Here is an 18,600-nt window from a genome sequence, read left to right on the forward strand (position 1 = left end):
CTTGACTGCTGTTGATGTAGGTTTTGGCGTGCCTTCATTGGTTCCCTAGTGTAATGATTGAGAATGCAGTAGGATTTTTATTGTTTTCAGGATGAGTCATGCAGGCAGCAGCACAACAGATGGTGTAGAGTGTAGAACAATAAAGACAAAGATACGAGACATCTAAGAAAACTGGAACAGACAAAGGAACAACCAGAGGATGAGAGAGGCTGAAAGCAGGAAAGAAGCCAGGAGGTTAAGCTTTGCCACAGATAGCAGGAGCTAATGAAGTGTGGAGTCAGTGCAGGGTAAAGTAGCTCAAACAATGGCCAGCAGAGAAAATTGAAGGACTGGTAGTCAAAGTAGAAGGAACAGAGGTAGGAATACTAAGAGGAGCAAGGCTCCTAGACAGCCCAGTGGGATGGATTTCAGTGTGATAAAAGAACAAGTACCAGTGAGGAGGAATAAGGAAGTGGAAGAGCTGAGGAAACTAATAAATAATACCCCTTGAAGGCAGAAATACCACAGCAGTTAGAAACACAGCAATCAAAACCAACAGCGATACCCTGAAACTCAGAAGTCTAGAATGACAGGAAAGAAACAAGGGATGGCAGCTGCTGAAAGACAATAGGATAAAGACCTTGAATAAGCTCAGACCAGCATGAGACAAGCAAAAGGAGATGAAACACAGCATTCAGAGCTGGTTTAACAACCAGCTGTTGTAGAGAGAGGTAGACACACTTGGGGAAAACACAAGAGAAGTTAAATTCCACAGGTCAGTGAAGCAAAGTTGCTGAAAGGAGGTGTCTGGAGAAGTCCGTGTAATTGAGAAATATATCAGTGTCTTCCTGCTGCTCCAGCTCAAAGAGGGGAAAACCAGAGAAAAAGCTCCATCAGCGAAATACTTCCTAGAAATATCACAGGCTCCTTCCTCCTACTCATCTCCCTGTTCTAATACAACAGCTATACTGACCACTGTCTAATTACAACACATTTTAGGTGAAGGACTAAGATGAAAATCTGAAAAGAAAAAGGCCTTAGACATTTCTCCATACACTCCTATTTTCCTTACCCCAACAGCTAATTCCTTTTTCTCTTCTGGCAGAAGGCAGTTAATGGAGCTACTTTCTGCTGTCATGTCTAGCTCATATAGTCACTTGATTTTTCAGACTGAAACAAGGCCAGCAGGATTCTGTCCTACAACTGCACTTCAGGGATATTTTTAAAGGACAGATTTAGCTATCTACAAAGACTCTTCAACAACTATTTTTAAAGACACAGAGCCTTGGTGTTTGGAAGGTCAAAAGTTTTCTTCTCAGCCACAGAATTATGAAGACGGACAGTTGCTGGAAGACACCTCAAGAAACCACTCACTCATCCCAAAACAAGCCAAAGGTACCTGCAAATTTTAACAGGCACTTACCAAGCCTGTTTTTAAAGCTGCACAAAGCAGAAATCCCATCACTGGCACAGGCTATCTAGTCCAGTAGTAAACTATTTTACCCTTATAAAGATTCTCCTAGTATTGCCCAGCTCCTCCTTGCTGCTATTGAAGCTTTATCTACTTACTACTGATGCAGAAACAAAATTGCTTTGCTTCTTTTCATGCTTAATTTTATGCCTCCTGTACTTGGAAGTTAAGTTTTGCCAGTATCTCCATGTGATGTATTGCTGCACAAAATGCAGTCTGCTCTTCTCTTCAACTTGTGTGCAGCATAACCCAAGAACTTTACTCTGAGGCATCCTACATTTTGTCAGCTTTTTTCCTGGAGCAGCATTTATACTTTGGACTTGTTCCCAGAAAGAATAAACCAGCTTAGTTTTTCCAGACCACTCATTGATTTGTTAGGATCACTATGCATCCTAATTCTGCCCTCCCAGCAGTCTTTGAACTTTATGATTTCTGCTTATTTAGTCAGATCACCCTACTCAATACAGGCCAGTGGGTTTTGAACAAAACTAGCCACAGGATAGACCTAAAAAGTAAGATGTCTTTCCACTTTGATATAAAGACATCAACTAATCAGTAAACTGACAATGCTTCTCAAAGTACTTTGGAATTCAGCTTGTAGCTGTTTTTAGCTAAGCCAATTTTCCAAAACATACAAGACAGTATCAAACTCTACTGCACAAACATCTGATTTTCTTCTATCCATGGGACCCATAACTCTCATATATTCCTTTTTCTTCATATGACTTCTTCTTTAAAAATCCAAGTTGGCTACTCATCTTTTTGCCATTTTCTTCCAGGTCCTTAAAATGCTTCCCCCACACCCCAAAACCTCTTCATCCAACTGTAGTTGTTTGTTTTTATTATTCCCCATTCCTCACAGTCTCCATATGCATTTACAGGCAGATGATACATGGGAAAGCTAAATGTAGTAAATGTATTATCTATCATCCAGGATCTGTCCGAAATACCTGAAAGTTCTGAAATTATTTAAGCTGTCTACTAAGTAGTGGAGAAAAACTTTAACTTTTACAGTTTATTTTAGAATAACACAACCAGTCTGAATTCTTTCAAACTTTTTCTTTTCTCGTTTCCAGCTAAAAGCATAACACTTCCACCAGCAACAAAGGGATACCAGTCCCCCCATCTGCACTGATCTCTGTAGTGAAAACTGATACCAAAAAGAGAAGGAAATTACAGATGTCGGTCTTCCACAAGCATTAGGCAGCAGATGATACCATATTGATCTGATTTACTCAGAGATAAATACTATTTCTTCCAGCCTGCAGGTAGAACAGTCTAAGAGCTTTGACATTTATAGAACCCATATGGGATAGCTATGTGATGAAGTGTAACTCCATCTTATGCCTGAAGAACATTAGTAACTAGACTGACATCATCAAACAGGAGCTCAGCAAATTGCCTCATGGACTCAAGATACTGGACAGCAGAATGCAGTGTCCTGCATCTGCATCTCTAATTTAAACATGGTGGAAGCCAGACGTGCTTGATTCCCATTACAGTGCCACAGCTCTTGCTCTAAAATGAGGTCACGGTATCACTCTAGTTCTTGGCTGACAGGTATCATGTCAAACAAAAAGAACACCAGCACAATTAGTTTTTACCAAAGAAACCAAATCACCTAGAAACTCCCATGTTCCTACTAGCCATTTCCCATGAAACACTACCCTTAGAAAAGAGTCTGATGCATTTTTGTTTCCGAAAAATCCAGATTTCTCCAGAGTTCCCCAAACATTAGTATAGCTGAAAGACCATAATGTGATTGCAAATATTACAAAACATTGTTCTGAGATTTCTACAACAGTTCCAATTAATTTCTTCTAATTATTTCAATCTTTTTTACCATGTTCTGGAAGAAAAATATTCTGGAGAAACTGCAGTGTTGAAAAGTAGCAATTAAGGAAAAACACAATAATCACATTCACAAACATGCAAGTACACTATCACAGATGTTGCTATGCTGTGGGAAAACAGTTTCTATTGCATGCAGGATTTCCACATGTAGGAAAATAAATGAAAATTGTTGTCTTTTCCATAGGAACATTGGCTCCCTGTATAGAAGGCAGCAGAATAAATTTAGAGTTGTCTCAGGTTATAAGACTGTAACTCTTAAGAAGTCAAACACATAGTGCTTCCTAATTAGTATATTAAGAACATACATTTATGCGTATTTCTTCAAAATGGTTAAACCATCCTCCTTCCTCCACAAATTGTTTCAGTGACACAAATCTTCCACATATGTGTCAGTTCTTGGAGAAGTAAGGAGTAGGGTCAGTGGAACTGCTATGATGGACTCCCAGAGGGCAGACTGCCCTGCTTATGGCCCAATTTCAGAGTCCCTTGGGTCACAAAGGAGTTCACAAAGGCCTGACATTCCTCAAGAAGGAAATCTTAAAGATGCAGAAGCAGGTGATCCTGATATGCCTAAATACAAGACAAGCAGGAAGCAGACTGAACAGAGAGCTTTGGCTGAAGATCACAAGAAAAAGGAGAGATTATGACCTTAGCAAGAAGCAGTGGCAACTCAGGAGTATAAAAATGTCAAGAGGACATGTAGGGAGAAAATTAGAAAGGTCAAAGCTCACATAGAACTTAAGCTGGCTACTGCTATAAAAGACAACTAAAAATACAACTAAACATACATTAGCAACAAAGGAGAGTCCAAAGACAATCTCCACTCTTTACTGAATCTGGAGTGAAATGTAGTGACAAAGGATGAGGAGAAGACTGAGGTACTTCATGCATTCTTTGCCTTGGTCTGTAATAACAAGAGAAGTCATTCTGTGGGTACCCAGCCCTCTGAGCTGGAAGACAGCAATGAGGCAGAATGAAGCCCCCGTAATCCAAGGGAAGGTGGTCAGTGACTTCAAGACAAGTCTGTGGAGCTGGATGGGATCCATCCAAAGATCCTCAGTAGAGGTAATGGGTAGAATTGCTCACTGACTTCCCATCAGTTACCAGCACCTCTGTGTCTAGAGCTATTTAAAAGACATGGAGATGTGGCACTCAGGGACATAGTTTGGTGGTGGGCTTGGCAGTGCTGGGTTGATAGTTGGATTTGATGATCTTATAGGTCTTCTCCAACTTAAATGATTCTATGATTCTGTTACTGTTCCACAATATGCAGGAGTCTGGAAAATGCATTGAGGGAAAAAAAAATGAAGTCAGAATGTCTGTTCTTTTTCATCTAGAGGTATTTTTCAGCTTAACTCAATTAAGTATAAGATCATTTAAGGGTTCATTTATGTAAATACTAACTTTCAAGAGCTACACAAGTTATTTATGTCTTCCTGATAATACTGACTAGGCATCATCTCTCAGAGATTACACTGAAGCCATGCATTCAGTATTTCCTCCATCAAGACAGCCAGAAAATCAAGACCTCTACACTTCACCCTGACTCTTTCTGTTGCACTTGGAAGTAGGCCAGATTTCTGGTTTTAATCAGGAAAGATGTGTTTCTGCAAGCCCTGCTTCACCTTTACCTTGTTTTTAACCTCTCACCCACAATCTAGTAGTTGAACCTTGAAGATATGAACATAAAACACAGATGGATATTGTCACTAGTTACAGGAAGTTTTTTCAGTCACTGAAAGATTCCTATATTACTATTCCAAGCCCCTACTTCAGAGGCCACCTGCTGTTACCTATAGGGAACAGCAGATAATTATAGATAATACCAGCCCTTCTTTTCTGCAAAGAGGATTTCTCTAACACACTGCAATACTTCTTTGCCGTTTATTTGACTCAGTAGAAACTTTACCTTAGTTGACAAAGACACCTCCAAACCACATTCAAAGTTAACCAATCTCCAGTAGTGCATTCCACCATCTTCCAACCTACCACATGCCTCATTTCTGGCTAGTCCATCTTCTGCTCTGTGTTTGCTTTCCTGGTTCTCTCTGTGACACGGACTTTGGCAGACGATCATACCAGACCTAGCTAGGAGTCTGTGACCAAAACACACGTGATGTTCCTTCAGCCTTATTTGTTCCAGGAGTCACCTAGTTTTACTGTCCCAAAACTATCTTCTACCTTGCAATTACACCTGCTTCAATTGTTTCAAGGTACAACACCTGGCATGCAATTACAGTGAAAGGCACTTCACAGAGCACAGGCACTGAACTGTGCCTTTCCAATCACTGCTCAAGAGTCTGCTCATTTAGAACCAGCTGCAAACTTGGGAGGCTGAAGCTCAACTGCACTACAACTAGCACTGAGCCAGAAGAGTCTTGATTGCAGTCAGTGAACTGACTTTCTGCTTTGACTTGCCTCTCAGAGTGTTTAAAAAGACGACTTAAGATCGAGGTACTTACTTCTATAATATCAGTACTCCCTCCTGAAGGTAAGCACGTATCTCACCAAAACCAGAGTGATCAAAAGATGACTGTGTCAAAAAGACTGGAAATTTTGCAGTTATGAGCCTCATAAAACAGCTTAAACTACCTGAAATCTTAATGATAAACATGTAAGATGAACAGATGCAGAAGTGTCACATTGTAGGTAAGAAGGAGGCAGTGGAAGTGACATATCCTAAGAAAGATTAACAACTAGCTCAGAAATTTGTTAAGTATGTGAACAGTAATGCTTATTTCACAATTACAGGAACAAATAACTTTTCTACTTTATATTATTATACTGATTAAAATAGTGCGCCAAACACATTTGGATTGCAAAAAAAAAAGATATTTATGGTAATGCAGAGGGATCTCTCCTTCCTGTGAAATGCAATACAAGAATGAAACATTTCAGCAACGTTCAATCTTTTAAAATTAAGACAAATGAAACTGGAACTTTGCCTTACACAAAAAGCAGCAGCCTCAGAAGTTTTCTTGGCTACTGATAATGGCCTGTTGTTTGCATACAGTACAAATTAATGAAAAAATGAGGCTTCTTGTCCCTGATACTAAAAAAGAAAATAAAATCATTATCCAACAGCAAAAAAAAAAGCTGAAATTATGTGGTCATGGTATGGCACCTCACATCTAAATGTAGAACAGTCCATGCAAACAAGAAAAAGCTTTACAAGTTGCACAAAATTAAAATAATTTTTTAGAAAATATGTTTTATTTGGCTCCTTTTGTACACTTTTTCTTTTAAAAAAATGCACATTCATACAGTTTGCCTTCCCAGTGCATGTCTGGATTTGCTCAAATAGAGCAAATTAATATCATTAATATCAAGGCCAAAGATGCCTTCACAATAATTTCAGACATATTGTATTCTGGCTGTAAAGCATCCAAAATTACTAATTTTCTGATTACAACTTGGAAATCAATGTTTTGAGTGTTTCTTCTTTGATTCACATACACAATTATCCCACACAGGGAAGAGGAGACCTGCAACAAAGAACCATCAATGGCAAATACTCTTTTCAGGTAGAGCTAAAGGTAGGTTCTCTACTTCATACTGAGATGGTACATAAAAGAAATACTCAGCTATGTAACTTTCTCTTTTTCAAAAGCTCTACATCAGAAATGATAAAACACTGCTAGAAAACTACAGATTAGCCACTGGTAGTGAGTTTGTTTGCAGAGAAAGCACCCTTTCCCTAGTTGTTTCTCATGGCCAGGTCTCTTCGCTGTTGATGGTGACTATGGAACTTGTTTCTTGCTGTTTCTTCTTAAAACACTTCGTGAAGAGGAGTAAATTCAGCTTGAATCTTCACACAGAACAAGAGGTACTAACCCATCAGGTAGCCCCTACAGAAAAAAAAATTAATTTAGAGAAAAAGCTAGTAAACACAGGCAGCACTCCTCAAAAATCAAGACACACACAATCTTAAACCAAAACTTAAGACAGCAAAAGCCGCTGCTGATCAAGGCTATTTGGCCATTTTAACTACACACTTTTTCCTCAGTTGATTTTCTTCAGTGAACACTGAAAATGCATTACCCTATTCTCAAGCCAAATTTGGTAATTGTTTGGAATTTTTGAAGCCCACATCATACCCTAAGAAATGTTCTTTATTTGTGCCCTTTACACAAACTACAAGTGCTAAGATATTCAATACAACCTGATCTTTTCTGGCACTCCACACAAATCTGTTCTTTCTCTTCCATTTCTCTGAAACCCTGTTCTTTTCATGAATTTCAGAATGAGAACTGTTGTACAGACACACGTGTATTCAGTGAAGCAAAAAAAAAGATATAGCATCAAAGAAGCAAAAAAATAGAGTAGGTCCCTATCCAGACACCCGCTGCCAGGGAACCCATCACTTCTGTCTTATGAAACAATTTTTTTTAAGTACACTGCAGAGGCAAAAAAAAAGTATTTAAGAATATAAGAAGAGTGACTGTCATTATTAATTCAACACTTCATGGACCTACTTCAAAAATTAGCTACCAGCACCTCTAGACATCAGGTTTCAGCTATTCTAAATTAAATAGACTGAAAAATACAGAGGGGAAAAAAAAAATCGGAAAACCTACATTTGGATTTTGCACAGCCTGAAAGCTACATATCTCTTTTTCCTCTGCCCTTCCTCAGGTAATCTAACAGTTCCATCTTCCTCAAAGCTCTACTTAGTAGCTACTTATCTGGCCAGTACATACAATGAATTTTAAGGTACACTGAGCAAACCAGACTCATTAATTATTTTTTCTAACATACCAGGAACTGTCACCCTTTTATAATTACAGCACAATCTTAGAGTAGTTGGCTCCCAAGGCATCCCACCTTATGCAAGGTAGCATATTCCAAAAAAAGCAGTGAAGAAAGTAACTTATGTTCAAGCTGAAAATCACCATATTTTCTGTTACTCTTAAATTTAACACAGAACACATGAGCCACGAAAGAGAATAAAGGCTGAATGATAATTAAATCACTTACGGTAATTTCATCCTCATGAAAACTCTGGCCATGAAGAAGCTCAAAAGCACACTAACAAATCCAATAAAGAGCAAAAGAAACCTATTCAACTTGGGGATATTTGGTGCATTGGATCGATCCAGAATTATGAATCCTAGACCACCCATTGTGAAGAGGAAGCTGGATGCAAGGCCTTCCATAATATACTGTCCATTTACTCTAAAGGGAAAAAAAAAAGGTGAAAAGAGTCAGACAAATGTTAAAGCAATTAGTTACATTTCAAAGCCCATCTACTCAACATGCTTTATCTGTACAAACACACAGGATGATTAACTTTGATGGCTGACTTTCTAACTAAAGCAAGTAGGAAACTGATGTTAAACAATTACATCAAGACTTTAATACTCAATTTAACTCCAGAACTGAGAGTCTGCAAGGTGCCCAGTCCAGCACACAAGAGGATTTATACATATTTGTGCATACTAACAGCTACCACCTAGGCTCATTGGTTTGCAAAACCACCTAGTCCAAGGAGGTTCCTGGTTATACAGATGGGCCCAAGGCATGGCACCATGACCTCATTTCCATCCCAATTTTAGGCAGGACTGAATCCTCCTCTCAGGACAAGTTCCACTCAAAGCACTATGGCAGCACATGAAGCACATCTGGTTCTAGCACACATCCTGCAGGATGTTTTGCTGCCTGCTTGCTGAGCCTGCATGGATCCATTGCTGGGACCAGCCTGACCCCATGGGGCTCTCTGTCAGTCCAGACAGCTGGACTTCCTTCTCACAAATGGAAAGAGATGGAGACTGAGGAAGCTGAGATGCAGAAAGAATATTGCACCTGGATCATGAGTCTCCTGCTTCCCACAGACACTGAGCTATTTTCCCATCTTCCTAACTAGAAACCTCATAAAACTGTATTGATGAAACTACAGTGGATGCCCATAGAGAAATAAAGACTATCATTACTGTCTCATAACCTGAAAACAAACAAGTTTGTTTTACCTCAACTTGTTTACACTGACAAATGACAGTGCTAGCAACTCCCTGTAGTAACTTGATTCATCGACATTGCAACAATCCAACCCAGTCCGAAACACACATCTAGTCCAAGTCAAAATCTGTCACATCAACCATGTCAACAGACCTCAAAGATTCAACAAACTTTTCTGATATTTAACAAAAACCATTTGTTTCCACGCACACATAGACTACCCCCACACACACAGCTACCAAAGTAGATTGAACTCTCTTCACACCAGTTTGTTACTAGGAGTCTCTAGTTTATTTTCAGTAATAGAAGCCAAGGGCCTGGGAAGACGCTGTTGTTACACATTTGTAACAATGTTCCCCACCAGTGTCCCAAGTACACTAGAGTTTTAAAGGTAAGAACCGAAAGTTTCCCAAACATTACATATTCTGCAACAAAAAATGATCAACTGTATCTCCATCCCGTATAAAGCTCAACTTGAAGAGCAAGAAAAAGAAGTACAGCCAGCCCAAAACAATTTCTTTCCATGAGACCTTTCATTTTTAAAAGTTTTAGGGCTAGGTTTTTTAATTTCTGCTGGTTTTAATGCTGGTTTGGTGGGGGTTTTTTTAAGTATTGGCAAACTAAGAACTGATCTAAAACAACTCCTGCCTTGCAGAGAAAGCAAAGCAAAGCAAAACATGCACAGCTCGGCAAGACAGGGTTTATTCCCTCGAGCATAGGCATTTGTCGCTAGTGGGGACAGGGTCCTGCTCTTACCTGTATGCCAAGAAAGCCACCGGCCTCTGATGCCCATGTTCGTCTGTCATCGAGCCCACGCTCGGAGGTTCCACGATCACGTCATAGATAATTCCTGCGGGGAGGAAAGCAATCACCGAGTTTGAGTCGCAGCAGCGAGAACTGCCCTGACACCGCGGGCACGCTCGGGGATGCCCGAGGCTCGCGTTTTACGGGTGGTTCGGATCCGGACACGGGGTCAGCAGCGGCTTCGCCACCCGGGACCGAGGGAGAGCTGCTCCGTGAGCGGGACCTCCCCTTCATCCCGCCGGCTCCGGCCTCACCTCCGGTGATGAGGAAGTAGGACACGACCACCAGCGCGTACACGGTCATGGCCGAGGGCATGTGAACCCAGCTCGGCCGCTTCAGCTTGATGTTGGGGCACTCGAGCACGGCGAAGGGCAGGCGGTACAGCGTCTCCATGGCCGCGGTGCGGTCCCGGGCGGCCGCGGCACCGCTGCTCCCTCCCGGCGCTGTCCGCTCCCTCCCGCCGCGGCCGCGCTCAGCCACCGACACGAAGGCGGAAACGGAAATGAGCTGCCGCGTCCTGACAGGGGGAAGTAAAAACTTTTTAAAAAACAAACTAAACAAAGCACTAGAAATTTGCGACCGAGACTAAATGACATATTTACAAACATTCCTTTTTTTTTTCTACATAAAAACATGGAAACGTGCCAATCCGCCGTCGAAGGCTCTGCGTTATTATTTACCTGCCAGGACCCGGCAGCCCTGACGTGTCGTTGCTGGGTGCGGGCGGGGGCGTGGCCTGTAGCGGGCCCCGCCCCTGGGCTGGGCGTCCACGTGGCCGCCGCGGGACCCGCGTGTGCCCCGGTGTCCCCGGCGGGTCACTGCCTGCAGCAGGGACAACGACAGCGCCGCAGCCCCTGCCAGCGGGCAGGGGCACCCTTTGGGGACCCCTGTGCTGATGCAGTTTACCGGCAGGGGGAAGGAAAAGCCACGTCCCGCGTGTGAGTTTGCACAGTCAGGCTAGGGAGATGCAAACGAAGTTCCGTAGTAAGCCGTACCCCAGTCCCTGTGTTTGTAGGGGAGCGTGGGGCTGGGCTGCCCCTTGCCCGCAGCATGGGATGTGGTGGCCATGCTGACCCACAGCCAAAAGATACCCCGACAGCTGCACACAGACCAGGGAGGAAAAGGCACATCACAGACCAGTCGCCGCTGGGAGCAATCAGGGTGCCGTGTGTTACAGCCCATCTCACGCTCCTCCAAGTGTCCTAACACCTCATCGGCGCAGCCCGGTCCGATCCCTCCTGCCTCTGTCCTCAGCTCGATTTGGAGAGCAGCAGCCAGGCAGCACGCCAGAAAAACTCCCCCTTTTGGGTGGAAGCCTCTCTAGTCGCTCTTGTTTGAAGAAAGGGGCGGGGAAGAACTCTCCACTCCGGGTTACAGAGCGCATTTCAAAGCACACGCGCCAGCTGAACTCGCCCACCTCGCCACGCTACCCAGCCTACTTCTCACCGCACAGCCCTTCCCCAAATGTCTGCCCCCAGTCTACACTGCAGTCAACTGCTCAGTTTTAAAATAATTACGGGCCCTATTACCATTTCACTGACACACTGCCTAGTCACTGCTTTGATTTCTGCAATACCACTTCTGCTAACTCATAACTGTTGCCTTTTGGTGCAATCACGTCATTTATCACTAGTTGTTTTCAGTCTTACTCTTCCTTTTTGGAAGAATCTCCCTCTCAGTACCTGTCAACAGATGTTTTTGACATTTATCCTCATTATTCCAAACTTATTTTCCCTCCATCTCTACTCCTTTCTAAAAGCCAGAAGGAAAACTAATCTCACAGCCTTTAATGCAAAACAGGAGCAGGTTGCACACACCTGCCCTCGTTGCTGCTTTTTATTTCCCAGCATGCTAAAGAACTAAAGTTTTTTCTGGAACATAAGACAACTAAGGAAACGTTAACCTTGTAAAGTAACTATAGCAACAGCACTCAAAAACGTTAGCACAGTAATGTAAAGTCATAGTAGTGAAGTAGTCAAAACCTCTTTAAATGAGCTGCAGCTAAGCTGAGGAGAAATGCTTCACATACTTCAAGCTACATTTATCCATTTTGAGAATATTGAGAATTATTTTAACTCCTTGGTACACTGTGAAGAAATCCCAGGGGAGGTACAACTCTTTAACCATGCACAGCATTAAGTCACTTATCCTGGACCAGGGCAACCTCCTCCTGCTGCCACACCCAAGAGGCAGCTGAGAGTTGCCAGGCACCTCACCCAAAGCACCAGCTCACTGCCACCAGCAGGGCTTGTCAACTCAGCCTTCCATCCTCGGTCCCTTGGCTGACTACAGCTAACAGAGCTAGGCAGAGTAAAATAGTAGCACACACTGCACACATCTCTGAGCCCCAGCCTGAGCAGACTCCACAGGTGACCTTAGAATCCCCTTCAAGTGGCCCTCTCACGGCTCCCAGTTAGCCTGTACTGTATGCTCAGTAATTATTTCTCCTCCTTCCTTACTCTCATGGTGAAGTTCACTGCCTTTTGAAAAAATAGTTATTGGTTAAAAACAGGTAAAAATAGATGCCCATCAGATTCTAAAAGCAGTTTAAAATTCAGAGTTGGGGCTGAGGAATACCACTGCACATACAGGCAAAGCAAGAATCATCCTGACTGTATTGTAACACTCCTGGACAGCATTAAGAGACACATTTAGAGCTCTTTACAAAACAGAATGAAGCAAAGCTGTTTTCCCTTTCTACATTATATCCTTGATGATAAACCACCAAATTTTGGTTCGAATTTCAATACCAGAGGCCCAAATGGCTACTCTAAATCAGGAAGCCTATTAAGGTCTGTCCTAGCTGCACCATAGAGCTCTGCTGGTATTGCACCTGTAAGTGTTTACCCAGAAGACCTAACAGTATACAGCAGCTGCAGCTTTCTTCCAGATCCAATTGTAGCAGTATGCAGTTGTCTCGTGGATACAGCACTGGCTTTGAGAAGTTAAGACTATTATCTCTGCCCTCATTTCAGTAATACCACACACAATTAAAAAATACATCTACCTTAGGCTTATACTACCTGTCCTTTTTGTTTGCTCTTCTTTTTCAAAGTCTCAGCTTTCTTCTGAGCCAAGTCCTCCAATGACTTCATAAACAGCTGCTGAAAGAAAACCTGCACTGCTGAAAGTTATTTGAATCCCCCTACATGACTGAGCCTGAGCTGTGAGTCCTGTTCAACCAGACTTCCTTCCAGTTGCTTGATTTCCCTGTCAGCACACAGCATTGAACAGAGCATTCTGACTCACAGGTTTTGTTGCAGCAAAACCCAATCCTGCACTGTGAGAAGCGAGAAGAACTCCTACCAGCTTTGAGGTGCACATGGAATGACAGGACACAAGAGAAGTGGAGATTTCATTTATTGGGCTGAAACTACAAATAGATTCACTTTGACTTCTGGCTCTGTGCTTGTGCCTTCAACACTTTCACAACGATCTTCTGCTCCTCAATAAGAAAAGCTCGTTTGATCCTGGAAAAGAAAAACTACTTTAGGATATGTGTCTATTACTGAAGCATAAACACAAAAATAAGACAAATTGCAATTAATTTTGCCATCTCCAACAGTCACTGCACGTGTGGTGTTAGCTCCACAGTTACATAAAAAGGGAACCCACTGCTGTTCTTGCCAGCAGCAAAAGACAGGGACAGTGGCACTCTATGAATGTAGCAGTTTGGGCATGGCAGCCTACGGTGCCTGCAAATTTAGGGTAAGTGGCTTGAAGGCAAGCAAGGTAATACCTGATGGCTGAACATGGGAAAATTTACCATCCTCACAAACTTCAAAGGCAAAAATCAGAACTCCTAACTGGAGAATTAATTTGATTCTGTTGAAGTCAGAATTGGTGTGACAAGTCGTGGTCAGCTCTCTTCCTCAGAACTACAGGAAAACTATGTGCATGCAGTTATCAAAAACAGGAATACTTTCCCTGTTAGGATTAAAGCTCCTTGCATACGAACAGCGAAAAGCTGAGCAGGTCACATCATGCCCAAATACAACTATTTCTGGAACACATACAGGGCCATCAGGTAGATAGGACAGATCTATGCACCAACACTCACATGCCAACAGACTATTTGATGGTTCTGAGTTACCAGCACACGTGTATCACACACACTCTTCTATCCTTAAACATTAAAACGTCTTCTATAAGTATCTGGTACATATGGCTACTTCTGCAGTACAGAAACCTGTTGAAGTTGCCTGAACAGGTACAGGAGAAAACCTGACCATTACAGGAAAGGAGGTGGCTGTAATTTCTGGTTTAGGCACAGTAAGAATAAAGCATACTCATGCACTAAAAACTACCTATCAATCTCATGAACAGCTTAGAAAAACACTCAAGAAAAAAAAGCGTAACAAAAACAGTTATACTATGGCTCTGCAGCTGAAACAGCTAATCCTTGGCAGTGCCTAATGCAATTTATCTTATAATTTACACAAGCCAAAAAGAAAGAATTACTGGCACAACAGATGAAAAAAACCTGGCATTAGACTGCTGACCCCAGAGATCTGCTTTACCATTCACAGAGATGACATACTCATGGTCATGTTTTTCCTCAAACTTGCCAAGGAAGCATAGGATATGCAATTGCTACACAATAAACTGAATTCAGTGAGCCTCAGCAAAGGCCATTTTAAAGCTTAATGACATAAAGCTGCTTAACACCCAACCAAGTAATATCTTTGAATCCCAAACCACTACAAAGAAGTGTAAAATTCAATTAAATCTGCATAAGGCAGAACAGGACACCAGAACAGAATAGTGTTTACTATGGGCAGTCAATACAAAAGACAAAAATCCGGCCCAAGCAGACTGTTTAGCATCAATGTAACAGTGCAGTAAGAAATATTGAAGAACATGAAGTCTCCACAAAGGAGCTCCACATGCAGGAACTCCCTTAAATCCAAGGGACAAAATCACATGCATCATTGCCTGATGTGCCCCACACACACAACTCTCCATCTCCAGAGCCTTGAAAGTTTGGGTCCACGTTATGAGAACAGAGAGAGATGTAAAACTTTTGTAAGAAGCAACCTCAGGAATAAAGCTGGCTTTCTGTAAATTACCTGTCACGGACACACTTGGCACACATGGAACCACCGTAGGCTCTGCTGACATGCTTCTTCGTTTTTGACAGCCTCATCAGAACTTTGGGGCGCACAGCACGGACCTACAGACAGCAAAAGAAAAAAAAAGTGTCACAGGACAGCAATTTTGTATATCTGCCACATAAAAACCAACATCACGTTCATAGTTAAAAAAAAAAAAAAAAAAGGCAGCAAAACTTGAAGTTTACTATTGAAGATGCTAAAAAGGGACCTAAGTCACACACAGCTCATTGCATGTGCCACATTCAGCACTCCTAAGCTGATCTTGTCATTCCACCACAGGGCTTCACCAAGAGGTTCATTTAAAAATTGCTTATAAAAAAGACTGTTTTTGTCAAAGATAGGGACTGCTCAAGGATCAACATTACTCAAGCTTTCCCATAACTATTAAAAGCAATGGTGTTACTTCAAGAAAACAATTTGACAAAAAATACGTTAAAAACATTGATTCCTTTTTTCTATACACAAGACTTTTCTAAACTTGGCTCACCCTTTTTTTCTGCAAGCCTAATAGCTCTAATTTACATTTTTAAATCTGCTATAAAATCGCTGTCTAGCTTTAAAATTTTCAAATTTCCTAAAACGTGAGTTTATATTTAATAACAATGCAAACCAGGAGCATTAAAAAAACCTTGAGCTTCCAAAACTTATTTTGCCAGTAAACTCTGCAACATCTGATTTGAATATTTTAAAGAAAAAAAAGTCTTTCAACAAGAAATAAGCCCACTGTATACCTGGAAAAGCTCTTTCTACTGAAAAAACGCTGCTGCAGAGAAACACCCTTAGGTGTTTATCATCATACTTACACCACGAAGTCTTCCTGGGCAAATACCACATGCTGACTTGGGAGCCTTTCCCACTTTCTTGGTGTAAAGGTAAACAATCCTGTTCCCGGGTGTTCGGGACCTAAGCACAGCAGAAAAACGCTCGGTTAAGGCAACAATCCAAACCTATTTACAACAGACATTTTCTTACAAAATGTCTTACTTACAGTCTGGTCTTGTTGGAAGCTGTGTTGTAGGACAACCTACGGCGGTATGTCAGGCGCTGCACCATTTTTCACCCCTAAATAAGTCAAAACCAAAGCGGCACTAGTTAAGAGCTCGATGTCCACAGGGAAGTTCACATCTCACGGGACCACCCGTACTGAGCCAGACTGTGAATCAGCAATTCGATGCTGATAAAACTAAAGCCTTTCCTGAACAGCGACTGCCAGCACAACGATATTAGAGAACAACAAAACGCCGTGACACCGGGCACGATGCGATCCGCCATGAAGATTCACCCGAACTAACTTGAACACTGTTCAAACATCCTAGTCTTGCCCGGATTATGTCACGCTCTCCTGAGGACTAGCTTAACGCCTTAGCAGCTACGTATTTTATACTCAGCATAAGCTTCATCCACAGCCCTGGGAGACGCGGGCCCTGCTCGGGAGCCCCACCTCGGAGGCCTGTGGAGGCCCGGCCCCTCTGCCGGGCAGCTCTGTCCCCCACTCCAGCCCACACCCGGGCAGCAGCAGCGCTGCCAGTCCCTCCCCACAGCCCCTCAGGACCGCGGATCGCGCTCGCCGCCCGCCCGGCCATGGATGGAGGTGGATGGACACCCACAGCCCTCGGTCTCCCGCCGCCATACCTGGCGCCGCCGGACCCGGAAGAGGAAGCAGAAGTGGGCGGGTCAACAGTGAAACAGCGGCGCGCCGGAGCCCGGAAGAAATAGCAGCGCCTGCGCGCTGGAGTCCGTCTGTCAGACAGAGTGGCCAGTGGGCACCGCCATGTTGTACGGAACGGAGGTGCTAGGTGGCGCCATGTTGTAGGCTGAAGTGGGGCGGGGCGCCGCTCGGCGGTGGGATCGGGAGCAGGAGTGATGGGAGCCCCTTTTTATTTATTGTGTGTTTTATCGAAAAACTGTTTAACTAAAATATAGGCTTCTGTCCTCGGAAAGAAGGGTTTGTGCTTCATTATGGTAATGAAGCTGGGCCATGTAGCTGTGGGCCCAGAAGCCATTCCCAATTCTGCTGTTCTAAACTCTGAATTACAAGTCACTCATACGCTCTTTTCCACGGCAGACTGGCACGTCACACATCTGGGAACGGCGTGTCTTACCCAAAACATCCACGAGGAAAGGCTGGTCCCCCAGAATCCCTCGAAAGCCTTGCCTGGAGCACTGCAGGGCTGTCCTTCACATACTCCATTCCCCTCGGGATGCCCTTGGTCCTGACCAGCACCAGCCCTCCCGGGCACTGGACCAGGCAGACAGGCTAATCCCGAAACTGGACCCTCTGGTCCCAGCTACACAGTACCCACACTTGCCCGACACCTTGATGTACTCACTGTGTCATGTGCTCCGGGGCAGGTACTCATACAGGAGCATGAAGTTATAAACCTTTATCTGCTGGTTGGGTGAAAGGTCCACCTGGCTCAACCTCCCATTTCAAGGCCACAGGTACCTAGGAAAAGTGTAAGGAATAAAGGACACAGCTAGTGGAACTCTCCCTTATTACATCCTCCCCGTGTTCATCCATCAGCACCATCCAAGTGTCCTGAGCTGGGTCACATTTTCTGAGTTTTGAGATTATCTCAGTTGGTGTGAGCATGGTGCTAATAACACCAAGGTTGTGGGTTCAATCCCTGTATGGGCCATTCTCTTAAGAGCCGGACTCAATGATCCTTGGAGGTCCCTTTGAACTCAGAATGTTCTGTGAAATCTATTTAATAGCCTCTGGTAGACCCGTGAGAAGAGAAAGGAAATAGCAAGAGGTAAAGGATTCTACGCTTGTCAGTAGCCAGAAACATCATTCCAGTGGTGCCAGATCTGCCATATTAAAATCTAAATGCACAGAAGGTACCTCTGGCAGCCCTTCGCCTTTTCATTAAACGCTGTGTTGATAGGAAGGAAAGGAGAAACTTCTAGGTATTTACTTCAGCTCCCACCCCAACCCCCTGGGTCCCTGCCAAGCTGAGGAGCATGTAGACAAGTAGAGCTGCCTCTGTGTTCTGAAATCATCATCTGGCCTCTGCTATCCATATGTGACCTTACTAATGGACCTCTAACCCACCCCACTACCTGGCTCTGACACATGAAAGACCAAGAGATTTTAAAGCACACATTTCCGTGATTTGTGTTCCCCATCCTCTCCTTCTCACAGTGTGTGTGAATGCCTTGTGGCTGCTGACATAGTGGATCCTGACTCGCACAGTCAAAATCTTCATACAGCATCAATGGGAAATCACCATCTGCAAGGAGGATGGAGTTCACTGTCTGTGAACCCTCGAATGCTCCTTTCCTCCACTGACCTGAGCACTGTTCCACAATGATACTCAAGGACCCACACATCAAGTATGTAGGGTGCTGCTGCTGCCATCGTTAGTGGCTTCAGCTCTGCTTTTGGAGATTAGCAGGTGCTCAGAAAGCTTTGATGTGTGC

General features: G+C 43.3%; 2 protein-coding genes across 3 annotated transcripts; both read right to left on the reverse strand.

Moving 5' to 3' along the window:
• Positions 1–6,495: 6,495 nt before the first annotated feature.
• OSTC (oligosaccharyltransferase complex non-catalytic subunit) lies at positions 6,496–10,777 on the reverse strand. 2 transcript variants are annotated; one of them, XM_066317839.1, is made up of 4 exons: positions 10,318–10,730; positions 10,016–10,109; positions 8,282–8,479; positions 6,496–7,152 (listed from the first exon to the last, which is right to left on the reverse strand). In XM_066317839.1, the coding sequence occupies exons 1-4, from the start codon at positions 10,454–10,456 to the stop codon at positions 7,134–7,136; spliced, it is 450 nt and encodes a 149-aa protein (XP_066173936.1). In that variant the 5' UTR covers positions 10,457–10,730; the 3' UTR covers positions 6,496–7,133. The 2 variants fall into 2 exon arrangements, with proteins under 2 accessions (XP_066173936.1, XP_066173937.1); XM_066317840.1 differs by lacking the exon at positions 8,282–8,479 and having other exon boundaries at positions 10,318–10,777.
• A 2,629-nt stretch (positions 10,778–13,406) lies between these two features.
• RPL34 (ribosomal protein L34) lies at positions 13,407–16,888 on the reverse strand. Its single transcript, XM_066317841.1, has 5 exons — positions 16,810–16,888; positions 16,166–16,239; positions 15,981–16,080; positions 15,133–15,236; positions 13,407–13,533 (listed from the first exon to the last, which is right to left on the reverse strand). The coding sequence occupies exons 2-5, from the start codon at positions 16,228–16,230 to the stop codon at positions 13,449–13,451; spliced, it is 354 nt and encodes a 117-aa protein (XP_066173938.1). The 5' UTR covers positions 16,231–16,239; positions 16,810–16,888; the 3' UTR covers positions 13,407–13,448.
• Positions 16,889–18,600: the final 1,712 nt, after the last annotated feature.

The sequence above is a fragment of the Sylvia atricapilla genome, chromosome 4 (genome assembly GCF_009819655.1).
Source record: "Sylvia atricapilla isolate bSylAtr1 chromosome 4, bSylAtr1.pri, whole genome shotgun sequence".
Taxonomy (NCBI): domain Eukaryota; kingdom Metazoa; phylum Chordata; class Aves; order Passeriformes; family Sylviidae; genus Sylvia; species Sylvia atricapilla.

What these genes read in the sequence shown, in the direction of transcription:
- RPL34 (XM_066317841.1), bottom strand. Translation starts at nt 16,230, where the DNA reads ATGGTGCAGCGCCTGACATACCGCCGTAGGTTGTCCTACAACACAGCT. An exon ending in GCTTCCAACAAGACCAGACT is followed by an intron (nt 16,081 to 16,165) that starts GTAAGTAAGACA and finishes TGCTGTGCTTAG; the next exon opens with GTCCCGAACACCCGGGAACA. An exon ending in GCCAAGTGTGTCCGTGACAG is followed by an intron (nt 13,534 to 15,132) that starts GTAATTTACAGA and finishes TTTCTTTTCCAG; the next exon opens with GATCAAACGAGCTTTTCTTA.
- OSTC (XM_066317839.1), bottom strand. Translation starts at nt 10,456, where the DNA reads ATGGAGACGCTGTACCGCCTGCCCTTCGCCGTGCTCGAGTGCCCCAAC. An exon ending in CTACTTCCTCATCACCGGAG is followed by an intron (nt 10,110 to 10,317) that starts GTGAGGCCGGAG and finishes TCCTCCCCGCAG; the next exon opens with GAATTATCTATGACGTGATC. An exon ending in GTGGCTTTCTTGGCATACAG is followed by an intron (nt 8,480 to 10,015) that starts GTAAGAGCAGGA and finishes TTTTCCCTTTAG; the next exon opens with AGTAAATGGACAGTATATTA.